This window comes from Phragmites australis, chromosome 1 (genome assembly GCF_958298935.1).
Source record: "Phragmites australis chromosome 1, lpPhrAust1.1, whole genome shotgun sequence".
NCBI lineage: Eukaryota > Viridiplantae > Streptophyta > Magnoliopsida > Poales > Poaceae > Phragmites > Phragmites australis.
Genome location: NC_084921.1, coordinates 35,079,761 through 35,092,646, shown reverse-complemented (window position 1 = coordinate 35,092,646; position 12,886 = coordinate 35,079,761). Strand labels below are relative to the sequence as shown.

General features: G+C 47.9%; 1 protein-coding gene across 1 annotated transcript; it reads left to right on the top strand.

The window, feature by feature from the left end:
• The first annotated feature begins 728 nt into the window (after positions 1-728).
• On the top strand, positions 729-9,483 carry LOC133884383 (proline-rich receptor-like protein kinase PERK8). The gene is made up of 9 exons (XM_062323777.1): positions 729-1,681; positions 1,748-2,133; positions 2,243-2,329; positions 2,416-2,486; positions 2,640-2,716; positions 2,980-3,127; positions 3,202-3,363; positions 3,455-3,644; positions 9,341-9,483. Exons 1-9 carry the CDS (start codon positions 729-731, stop codon positions 9,481-9,483), a joined length of 2,217 nt encoding a protein of 738 aa, XP_062179761.1.
• The last annotated feature ends 3,403 nt before the right edge of the window (positions 9,484-12,886 follow it).

Genomic DNA, 12,886 nt, shown 5'->3' with positions numbered 1-12,886 from the left:
GTATCTGATGATGGGCTAGGAAGCCATAAAAAATGTCTGGTGAAGCCATCGGCCCAGAGCCTTTTACTGAGGTCAGAGCTTGATGGTGGAAAAGATTTCCTCCTAGGATGGATGGCCATTGAGGGAGGAAAGGTTCACGTTGGGGAGGTCAAGAAGATCCCCGTTGCTGTCGGTGTCTCTCACACATTGGGTAGCCATGAACTGTTGAAAATGATGCTGGATTACAGAAGCCATATCGTTATGCGAGGTTGCCCAATGATGCCCCGAGTGCAGTCTTAGAGTCCGGTTGCGCCTCCTCGCGCATGGTGCCTCCTACAGCCAGCGTGTTGTCTTCCTCACGAGCACAAAACAATCAAGTTGGCGCCGGTTTCCTCGTACGGCCACCCTGATTTCTCGACGCCCTCCCTGCAGCTGCTCTGTTCCACTTCCACCCGTCCAAGAAAAGAGGGGGAAAAAAACGAAAAGGGCACAAGGACATTACGCCGCGCCCGTCTTCTTGCCAAGGCGAGGCGCATTCCGTGTCTCCATTACCGCGCCCGCCTCCACGCCGCCTAGCTCGATCGACCTGCCCTCGGACCGGCGTTTACAGATGGTTATGTGAGAGGCCCGGCCGCCTTCCGCCGCCGCCGCAGCCGCCGCGCGCTAGAGATGCCATTCCTGAACCTGAAGGCTCCCTCGGAACGCGTCGGCATCGACGACGACGAATCAGCTGAGGGCGCGGCCTTGTGATGCCGCGCGTCCTCATGGCGTCCGACGAGCACTTGGCCTCGGCCCCCAAGGGAGGGCCGCCGACGCCGCCGCCCCCGCCAGAGTTTTCGGCGCCACCCCCGCCGAAGGCTTCGTCGTCGTCTCCTCCCCCGCCGACACCGTCGCCACCCGTGGCCCATTCCCCGCCCCCGCCGGCCACGCCGTCCCCACCACCTCCGGCACCTTCAGGGCACAACAACAGCCCGACGTCGCCGTTCGAGCAATCTTTGGCAAAAACGCCTGGCCAGTCGGCCGCGTCGCATCCGCCGGAGACGTCCCCGACAGCGTCCCCGCCTCCTCCGGCGTCGCCGCCGCCGACAAGCCGGTCACCTCCTCCCCCTTCTCCGTCGAAATCTCCCCCGTCCCCGCCGCCGCCGGCAACATCATCACCGCCGTCGCCTACAGCATTGACGCCACCGTCGCACCAATCAGCCCCAGAATCGACCTCGCCACCGGCATCGCCACCACCCTCGTCATCAGAGAAGCCCGCGCCGGCCAATCCAACCGCTTCACCTCTTCCCAATGCCGCGTCAGCTTCCACACCTCCCGCCGGGGCAGGAACACCGCCGCCGCCGCACGAGACACCGACTCCTGGGACGCCGCCAGCCACCGCCGCTCAGGCACCTCCGGCCCCGGGGACTCCTGCCTCGGCCACGCAAATCCTGCCTCCACCGATGGCCCTGACGGTGATCATGCCGGCCTCCGGGCCTCGTGCAGGCACGTGGCGGAGCCCAACTGACCCCACTGCGATCGCACCGCCGCTGGCTCCCCCCGCGGGAGGCAACGTCAAGACCGAGGTGCTCATTGGACTCTCCGTGGCCGGGCTCCTCCTGGCATTGGCCTCGCTGTTCATATTCGTGTGCTTAAACAACCGGGGGAGGAAGCGGCATGCGCAACCGCCGCGCAAGAACAACATCGTCGTGCCGGAACGTCAGTGCGCAGAGATTAACCGTATGGGTTATTCATGCCATGCAGATGTTACTTACATGACACGTGAAAGGGTGCATGCAGGTGTGATTTTGCCGGCCGGTCCGGCGCCGTCGCCGAGCGGGACGAACTCGTACGACTTCTCGTGCTCCAAGTCGTGGTTCACGTACGACGAGCTGGTGGGCATCACGGGCGGGTTCTCGTCGGGGAACGTGATCGGTGAGGGGGGTTTCGGGAAGGTGTACATGGGCGCGCTGGGCGACGGGCGGCGCGTGGCGGTGAAGCAGCTCAAGGTGGGCAGCGGGCAGGGGGAGAAGGAGTTCCGCGCCGAGGTGGACATCATCAGCCGCATCCACCACCGCCACCTCGTCACGCTCGTGGGCTACTGCGTCACCGAGAACCACCGCCTCCTCGTCTACGAGTTCGTGCCCAACAAGACGCTCGAGCACCACCTGCACGGTCAGCTTAGATACCTTCGTCATTCCGACATGAATCATGCATGTGCAGCGAATCATGCATGTGCAGCCACGTCTCTGCAGTGACTGTAAAATTCAAATGTGACCCGCAGAAAAAGGACTTCCCGTGATGGATTGGCCGAAGCGGATGAAGATTGCGATCGGAGCGGCGCGTGGATTGACCTACCTGCACGAAGACTGTACGTGACACAGTTCGTCATGGGATGCTCGTTCCTCGCTTGTCAGTCCGTTTTCTACGTCTAAGGACCGTCTCTCGTAAATGCAGGCCATCCTAGGATCATACACAGGGACATCAAGTCGGCCAACATTCTTCTGGACGACGCCTTTGAGGCAAAGGTTTTCAGTACACGATGCACACTCCCATGCTTGATTCCGAATTTCTTTTTTTCTTTTTAGATAACGCACAACGATTCCGAATTTTTGTGGCTCCTGATGTACTAACGATTGATTTGGTTTCTGTTTCTTGGCTATGATTGGGAAAAAAAAAAGGTTGCAGATTTCGGCCTTGCTAAACTGACCAACGACTCGCTGACTCATATCTCGACGCGTGTGATGGGCACATTCGGGTAAGCACTTGATGGTGGTTGAACGCATATTATGCTGCATGCACTCAAATTCACTACAATTCCACTAAAAAAATTCACTATAATTTGGGCCAGGGATAAGCAATTCTTCATTGGCCAACTAGTAGTTCTGTGCCAATATGGGCCCAGGAGAAGTCTAAGCTCAACAAGAATGTAGCCTTTGGGATTACCGGCCTGGCCCGTTTGTTCAGGAAAATGTCAAGTACCCGTACCCGTCTCTGAATATCAATCACATCGCTCCACAGGTACATGGCACCAGAGTACGCATCAAGCGGGAAGCTGACCGACAGATCCGACGTGTTCTCGTTTGGGGTGGTGCTCCTGGAGCTCATCACAGGGCGGAAGCCTGTGGACTCGTCTCAACCTCTGGGAGAAGAGAGCCTGGTTGAATGGGTACGTGCATCTCTAGCTTTATCTTCGTTTCACTCCAGTATCACTGTTGCTGCATGCGTGAATCTGCCTTGCAGGCCCGGCTTCTCCTCGTGGACGCCTTGGAGACGGACGACTTCAGAGAGATCGCCGACCCGGCGCTGGAGTGCAGGTATTCCAAGACCGAGATGCGAAGAATGGTGGAGGCGGCCGCCGCTTGCGTGCGCCACTCTGCCGCCAAGAGACCGAGGATGGTGCAGGTACCACGCTCTAAGCCAGAATACTGGAATAGGATCCCTAAGCTATTCCTAATTTATAATCGAATGTCTGTCTGTTGTCGTCTCATGGAAGGTGTGGCGATCGCTGGACGTGGACGAGTCGTCGGACCTGACCAACGGCGTCAAGCTCGGGCAGAGCACGGCGTACGACTCGAGCCGGCACTCGGCGGACATCGAGCTCTTCCGGCGGATGGCGTTCGCGAACGACCTCTCCACCGCCGAGTTCGGCCTCTCGGACGAGGACGACCACCACAGCAGCGCTGGTTCCGGGACGCACAAGTGAGCAGCAGCTACGTGCACCGCGAGATATTTCAGGCATGCGCCCGTCACTAAACAACCCGGCCGGTTTATTGAACAAACCGTCCCCACAAGCTGCACGCCTCGCCGGCCGTTGCACACAGCGGCCGGCCGCACGAATAGGGCTGCAAGGAAGACAGGGCAGAGCAGAAACGAAATGGTACATTGATCAGGCGGACGTGCCGCGCGGCAGTTCATGCGCTTCGGTTAGCTTCGTTGGGCTAGCTAAAAGTTTTGTGCTGTTGCTCCTGTTCTTTTTTTGTGTGTGTGCAACCGTGTGCATTCTTAACGGCTATAAGAAAACAAAACAGCTTGGCATATGGTTAACCTGGTGGTGACAACTTTCAGGAGTTGTATACGCTGGCAATCTGGCATATATGACTAACGCTTTTGAGCATCCAGTTGGTCGGATTGCTGTTTTGAGCTTGAGCAGGTCAAAACCCATGCATGGTTCAGGTCGTGGACTCGTGGGAGCACCTGGCAGAAACCGGCAAATAGATGTTTGTTAATTTTGGCCGGTTTTTTTTTTATACGGACCGAGTCCAAGGTTATAGCCTGTTTGTTAGAGCCCTTTCTAACCTAAATTCTCTGTGATGAGTGATTCTCTAAGTAAGTGATTCTATAATTGAAAGTGATTTTTTAAAATAAAATATATAGAGTAAGTGATTCTATACGATAAATAAATTAGGAGAAATTGTTTTTTTTGCAATTATATAGTTTCTAATTTATTTTAAAGAATCACTTCTACATATTCTACTTAAAAAACTAAAAACTGTTATTTGATAGAACTATCCTAATTCTAGTAAAAAAAATTACTCTAAAAATTCTAACAAACAGATACTTATTATTATGATTTGAAGCCGAATATGCAGGACCAAAGCGCTTTGAAACAGATATGACTCGTCAACTTTTCAGTTTTTGTAGTGAACTTCGAGTCCGAGTACTTGGCCGGTTTCCGGAAAACCATCAGTCCGGTTCAAATCTGAAAAAAAAAAACCCGCTTTTAAATACACTGTATTATAGGAGTATTAGTAGAGCAATAATGCCTTGTATAGTAGGACTAGTTCTATACACCGGTACGGTTGTACCGATGCTTGTAGACCGTATCGACACGCTGCCATGGTCGCATAATTCGGCTTGCACTAGTTTATTTCTTCTTTATTTTTTGACAGCCTACCCGAAATGCGGCTTGGGGGAAGCAATCCCGATCCAGTTTTATTTTACTGACAAAAGAAAACTAAAATAATTAAATTCACTAATCTTGGCCATCTCAATATTTATTTATAAATTTATTAATATTTAACATATTCATTTAATTATAGGAAAAACAGTGATACTTTCATATATGCACATAATATTAACATGTAGACGACAGTTGTCAGGACCCTAAACCCGGGTTCCTCTGTACCTCCTGTATCAGTCATTGAATTAAGTAGCTGATACGCACAGAATTCAACAGAATGATATCAAATACATACTTCGAATAAAATAAAGTAAAATAAATATCTGAAAAGCGAAAAGATAGTCTGGTGGACAAGAATTCACAGCAAACCAGTCAGGAAGAAGGGCCTACAGCACAGCGGAGCGAAACGACGAAGCAACCCAATGCCACAGATAACTGCAGACGCGACATTAGACTTCTTCTCTTTAACTTCGGTTGGGTTGAGGTTGATCTCCATCTCAACAATCTGAAAACAACAAAACTGAGTACGAAAGGTACTTAACATGTCCTATACTATTCCAAGGGGTTGATAGATGCATAATAGATATTTTAAAGATAAGCCTTTATAGCATAGTTTTGAGCGTAAAGCAGATTTTATGCAAGTATCCAGGTATATTCTCCACTGTTAACCTTTTGAAATATATGTAACAAAGCTTTTGAAAATAATTTTAAAAATAACAAATGCAGGCATCTTTCGTTGGTACTGAGTATCACCTTAAGTCCCCAACGTATTAGAAGGTAACCTGATAACAAAGCTGTCGAAACAGTTTTAAAAGTAACAATTTCAGACACCTTCTGTTGGTACTGAGTATCACCACAAGTCCTAACGTATTAGAAAGTAATTTGATAACAAAGCTATCGAAATAGTTTTAAAAGTAACAATTGCAGACATCTTCTGTTGGTACTAAGTATCACCTCGAGTCCCCAACGTATTAGAAGGTAATCTGATAACAAAGTTGTCGAAACAGTTTTAAAACCAGAACCAGGGTAACAAGTTATATCTGAGGTTTTCGGCCCTGGGAGAGGCTACACCTCACTCCACAGTCCCTATTATCGCATCTGGTGTACCTCTAGTACCACACAGCTTCTGGTGGATTGAACCAGAAACCTCATCACACGGACTCTAGTCCACACACTCACTCATCAAGACGCACGCACCCGGAGTCTATTCAAGTGTGATCATGCCTTCGCACCGCGCTATGTTCAACCTTCATCTGTTGCAGGCGAAGGAGCGAATCTTACCGAGACTCTCCAAACACCTTTCATGCTAGGTTTTTCCACAAGACACGTCAAGTACCATAGTTGCATGTTCCGAAGGCCAGCATCCATTTTTAAGCCTGAGCCGGTCCCTGAAACCTCCAAATAGTGAGACAGATGGACCATTGGCTGCTCGCTACTCTCAGCCTCCTGGAATGATGCCCAACTCAGTACGGTGAAGGAAAGTCAAGTCCTATCCATATATGACGCATGGTTGCACGGAGGTGGCTAAACATGATGGCGCAAGACTCGGTCCTTAAGCGGTTGGGCCAGGCATCTTCATGGGCAATGAATACCATCAGGTAATTCAAGCCCCCAAGAGCATCCTCCCCGGAGGACCACTCTACCTGCCCGCGCCAAAACAGTTTTCACCTATTTTTACACATCACCCTCCATATTCCACATGATATCAAGGATTTCACAACCACCACGGAATTCACAACCATCAAGGATTCATGGTATATGAGTTATCATTGATAACAGTAAATCTTATCTCCGAGGAGAGGTATATGAGTTATCATTGATAACAGTCCCAAAATAGTCTTCTCAAAATACTTGACATTTCACAAATCCTAATGTATTTTTTCTCATTTTGCCTCTATCAGTTCATACTTCACCTCGTTATTCATATAACACAATACTAATTATAAAAAAAGCATTTTAATCATAACTTTTTTATCAATGATTGTTTAAATCTTCGTGATTAATTAAAAATACTAAGTATTACAAAACTGAGGGAGTAATAGATTCCTCCCTCTCGCTATGAGCTATCCGCGAGCAGCCAGGCCACATACGCACATCACTTCACCCGTGACCGCGAGCTTGAAGTCGGCCCAAGCCCCGCGAACTTGAAGTTGGCCCAAGCCTTGGTCTTTGTTTAATTTTTTTATGTTTATATTTTTCAATTAAAAAATTAAATAAATAGATTACTCGTCGTAAAAATTACAAAAATAGGCGTTTGCAGCCCCCGGGAGGACTACAACCCTCTCAGAGGGCGGTTAGGAAGCCTTACCGCCCCCTGAGAGAGCGGGTAGGGGCTTCCTGCCCGCGCGCTACCCTTACCACCCCTTGAGAGGGCGGTTAGGGCCCTTGCTGCCCTCTCAGGGGTTGGTAAGGAGGCTGCCCGTCCCCCCCCCCCTCCCTCTTCTCTTCTCTATAAAAGGCTAAAAATTGAGGAGAAATCCTCATTTTAATCCGAAAAAAAGAGAAAGCTCTGAAGAAGAGAGGAGAGGAGAAGAGAGGAGAGGAGAGGAAGAGAGCGCGGCGAAGCCCTCCTACATTTGATCCACGGATTTGAAGAGCACTTTCCGGTAATTTCTTGTATACTTTTATTGTTGTTAATAAGTATAGTAGCACTGTATGACATAGGGTTTAGATATGTATGATCTAGGATTTAGAAAATATTGTATTTAGTAGAATATTGTCAATATTAATTACGACATGGTAGGATAGCAATTAAATACAGAATATTATTTGTAGTATGGTAGTTTTGAATATGTAGATTGTACAGAGTAGTAATTGTAGGGTAGCATTATGTGATATAGGAATTAGCACTGTATGACCTAGGGTTTAACGGTATGATCTAGGGTTTAGAAAATGCTAGTATACTGTCAATATTAATTCCGACATGGTAGGATAGCTATTAAATTTAGATTGTATAGAGTAATTATTGTAGGTTAGCTTGGTTAGGGTATTATTGAAGAACCTATTGTTAGGCATGAATCAGTGTCGGTATTTTTTTTAGTTCCGATACTCAGAAATATAGTTCGTCGGTCTTAACATTGGTTATATTTGCGGATGTTTCCAGAGATGGCAGATAAATTAATTTTTCAGATATATTATGGTGAGGGTGAAATTAGGTATGGTTCTAATGGTGTAGATCTGTCTGGGTTTCGTCATGTCATGAAGGGCCTTAGTAAAGCTAATGAGAGAACTATTGTGGGTGTGTGCAAGTGGTTGATGCGGTTTTTCCAACTGGATCCACAACAACATGATCTTAAGCTAAAAGCTGTCCTCAGCCTTGCTAGTCAGGGATACTTTGGCGAACTTATTCCGATCGAAGCTACATCAACTTGGAGGCTAGTGGTTACTCATGAATTTTCAAAGCTGGTGGTTAGTGAGGCTGGTCGGACACCGTGGCAGTATCATGAGAACGAGGTGTCTCAGGGTGCTATGTACCCTACGAAGGAGGATGTTATTGATACATTTAAATTCTGGTCGCTGTCTCTTCAGAGGCAGTTCAAAGTTGTTAAATCCAGTAAAAGGGAGTATGATGTGAAGTGTTTGGTGCCTCAATGTCCTTGGCGGGTCACGTCATGTCGACTACGGAGGCGTAGCCAGCCCCACATCGCGTCGACTACGGAGGCATACCCGGGCTATTGGGACGAGGACACTGCATTGGCGGTATGTGTAATTTACATTTCATTTCAGTACTCCATACTCGCGTAACAACGATTATAAATTGAAATTATTATTTCTTGTTTGTTTCCACATGCCGATATCATTTATGATATCCATAGGGACGGAGCTGGTATCATGGACTGCCTCAGGCAAGGGTTGCACCTTAGTGCGTCGGATTTAGCGGGGTTCATCAAGCGGGTTTTCGACAAGACCGCGCGGGCCTTGAAGCTTACCTCTTACCGGTCCACCACAGACATCGTAGGAGCGCCTCCCAGGTCGAGTGGGGTCCACGCCGAGTCGTCCAAGAGGTCTGATGTGCACCGCCGTTCATCGGTGTCGGCACCCACACGACCCTTTTTACCACGCCATATAGGCTCGGACCCAATAGGTACGGATTTTTTATTCACACGGTGTTTAAATATATTCGTTCCTTACTGGTGCATTGATTTTAAACAAATATTAGGTGCACCTACACACGCCTCAACGCAACCACGTAGATTGAGCCCTATGCCTCCACCCTCAGGTACTGGGCGACACTACATTCCCGTCTTCAATATATTCAACAGTATATCTAATATTGTCCACATGTTATTTCGGTGATGAGGCCGGCCCATCTTCAGCTGCCCCGCGACCGATCCCACCACCACCGTTCGACCCCTACTACGGCACGCCCGCCTGGCCATCTTCTGCTGCACCGGCATACCACATAAGTACAATAGTGCATTTTGTACAACTACTTTAATTTCCACATTTTCCATATGTAATAGATTTATCTGTTCGTAGGCCCCTCCAGCCAGTACACATGGACGCTCGCGGATCCTTCGCAGTCTTCGTACCCTAGTCAGGAGGATGAGCTTGGGCCGGACCTCCCGTACGACCTCGTGCGGGACTTCGTCAGGGGCACACCAGACTACAACGTCCTCTAGCAGTCCCAGGTACCCAGTGCTCCACTTTGGACACATCACACGTAGTAGGAGGCCTCGACACCGGTGTTCCCTACCAGGCCTACCAGGTAGGTCAGTCCACTCGACCCCCTGACCTACTCTAGGGGGCACGTGAGGGTCAACCAGCGGCAACGGGACCATGATGGGGGAACGGCTCACGGCAGCGGGGGAGACAGCAGTAGGATTGTACATTTGTTTTTATAACTTACATATGCATATTCGATTCGCGATGTATTCTTACGTATTCAGACGCGTGTAATCTTTATGGTCCACTTACCATGTCGTAACTGCATTTCTTATTCCAATGTGATCGCACGCTAGTTGCATTTCTTAATCCAACGTGACCACACGCTACTTTCTATCGTCCTCGGTCATGTATATCTTACAAAGCTACTTATACACGAAGTGACCGCTTGATAACTCTGTCGGGAGTCTAACTTTACTCACGAAGTGACCACACTACTCAACTTTAACCATTAAATGACATCACCTCTTTCCTGGCGTAATCTGCAGAAACGAATTGACTGCTCAACTTTAACCATGAAATGACAACACATTTCTCCCTGCGCAGGCTTTAGACAAGAAGTGACAACACGGGATAGCTTTTACCAAAAATTTAATGACAACACATGTACCTTGATACATGGAATCTCTGTCCAGCATCAATGCCACAACTTTCCCATTCTTCAAGATGGAATCTAATGCTTCTGTCGCCCTCTAAGCCCTTCCACCCACTAACTTTCTTCAAGAGGGAATCCAATGCTCCTGTCTTCCCCCACCATAAATAACCCAACCTCCATACATTGATGCACCACCCATTTCTCAGTTCTCTTAACTGCAATGTCTTCCTCGGCACCACCAAGCCTACCCAAGAAACATTGGGGGATTTTCATCCCTCAAGGGATCGAACTATCGATATGCTTCTGTGGTGACTGTTGCAGGCTTCGCGAGTCGCAGAATATCTCATACACCTATGGGCTACGCTTCTTCATGTGTACCAACTACTAATATGACAAGCCTCAACATGGACCGTATGAGTATCCACCGGTATAGCAACAAATATCAGCCACATCTTTCCCGATTTCATACCCCGTTTTACTAACCTCTCATCTTATTCTATTTGTTCAGCCCCCTCCACCGATCTGTGATTTTATTCAATGGTTCGACAGTGAGCAAAATAAGGACCAGAAGCGGTGAGTCGACATGACCATGAGGTGGGGAGGGAAGCTTACGCACGTCGGGAGTACGAGCAATAGAAAGAGGAACTACGCCTAAAGCGGCAGGAAGAAGAGCGCATGAGGAAGGAAACACATAACCATATCGCGGCTCAGTCTCGGGAGGCTAAGAGGGCAAGGAAGCGGGAGAGGGCCAGTCGCGCTAAGGCGGCAGGTCCCGATGCCCTGCGAAAGGAAAAATATCCTAAGTGCACTCAGTAGAGAGTATCTAATGTAGCCCGACATGTTTCTACTCCCTAAGGCATGTTATGATTAGGAGCAGCGCACTAATAAGTAGGTCTTTGTGCAAACCGTACATACCACCTTTTTTCCTCGTCGTGTCGTCGTGGTTACAGTCTCATGTAATATTTTCCACCATATATTTAATCTTATATTTGTCGCCGTTCGCAACCTTATTCCCGCGTAATATGCTGCGAGTGCTTCACATATACAATTTGTTCACAAATATTGATTTTTTATCCTCCGAATAATACGTAAAATACTCCAAAATCTTGCTTCCCTAATATACCGTTTTCAGTACTCTTCAACCATTTTAATTCCAAATTTTGCAAAATACCTATTTCAAATATTAAGCAATATTTTACAGTAAATTTTGTAACTTTTAAAAATAAAATGTCATAACCGCCCTTGGGAGGGCGGCAAGGCTGCTAACCGCCCTCCCAGGCCCTACCCGTCCCCTGAGAGGGTGGTTAGCAGCCTTGCCGCCCTCTCAGAGGGCGGTTAGACCACCCGCTCTCTCAGGGGTGGTAAGGCTTCCTGACTACTCTCTGGGAGGGCTGTAGCCCTCTCAGGGGAGCTGTAGTCAGCTGTAGTCGCTTATTTTTATAATTATTGCGACCAAGAATCTATTTATCTAAATTTTTAATAAAAATATAAAAAAAAACTCGTCTTTGTTTATACAGGTCAAAGAGAGTCTCGAGCCGGTTCATTTGGAGGAAGAACTTAGATTCTCCGTTTTATAGTAAATTTTATATTTATAGGTTAAAATAAAATGATTGAAGTTTATATTTCTAGATTAAAATAGAAATAAAATAACTCATCTAATTATCATCGGTGTATTTATAGTTTTAGCTTTACGAATTTTTAAAGCTAAGTGTCTAGTTGATAGAGCTTTTGGAGCTCAATATTTCTAACTTCAGAAATTTGTGAAGTTAGAGCTGTGGATATATTAATATTATTTTGATGAGTCATTTTATTTTCATTTGAATCTAAAATAGAGATTTAAATCATTTTATTTTAGTTTACAAATGTAAGAACTAACTGAAGCTCGAAGCTAAAGTTCTGCCAAATAAAATATTAGAATACCAAATTTCGAGAATTATTGAAGCTGTAGTGCCTTGGTAGCGTAAGCGGTGGTGATTGATCCAAGTCCATGGCTGCCTCGCCTGCCACGTGCTGCGATGGTTTTGCGAGATGCGACGGGACAGTTGGATCCGAGATCGCTCGTTCGAGAAACCGCTTCTGGAGAAACCTCGCCGGTGTGTGCTGTGTGCACCGACACAGGGTGCTGCACCTGCCATGAATGGTGCCATCTGCTGCAGCTGCATGAATGGTGCCATCTGCTGCCATCAGTGCACAATGAGGCTCTCCACCACCTCGCCAGTGGCACCTTGGCACATGAACAACCCAACCAACTCTCTGCATGGTGTCATCTGCTGCCATCAGTGCACAATGAGGCTCTCCACCACCTCGCCAGTGGCACCTTGGCACATGAACAACCCAACCAACTCTCTGCTGATCCCGGAGTACGACGTACGGAGTAGTTTGCTCGTTTCGTGCTTTTATGAGGAGAGTAGCGGGCCGTGTGTTTGGATCTCAGCCAACATGAGCATTACCAAAGTTTGGCAAGCCCGAGTACCGTGTGGCAAGGTTGGTCTGCTCCGGACGGCCGGTCATGGGTCGTGAGATCACTCACTGAGTCCCATCGGAGTTTTTTTCTCAGTAGTTAAAAGTATGTACACGTATGCACGTTTAGTAAGTATCTATCTGTAACGTGTGTATTTAGAACACGCACGTATATACATCCGTTGGAAGGACGAGTAGATTGTGTGCGCCCTATACATCTTAAAAAAAAGTTTAGCAAGCATGTGACGCTCGAAAGCACAATAGCATAAGGGGGCTACCACCCCGCCAGTCCTCACCGGCTCATC

Bases quoted from the DNA above. Each gene is read 5' to 3' on its own strand.
- LOC133884383 (XM_062323777.1), top strand. From the start codon at position 729: ATGCCGCGCGTCCTCATGGCGTCCGACGAGCACTTGGCCTCGGCCCCC. The intron at 1,682-1,747 runs GTGCGCAGAGAT...GACACGTGAAAG, and splicing joins ATCGTCGTGCCGGAACGTCA to GGTGCATGCAGGTGTGATTT. The intron at 3,364-3,454 runs GTACCACGCTCT...GTCTCATGGAAG, and splicing joins AGAGACCGAGGATGGTGCAG to GTGTGGCGATCGCTGGACGT.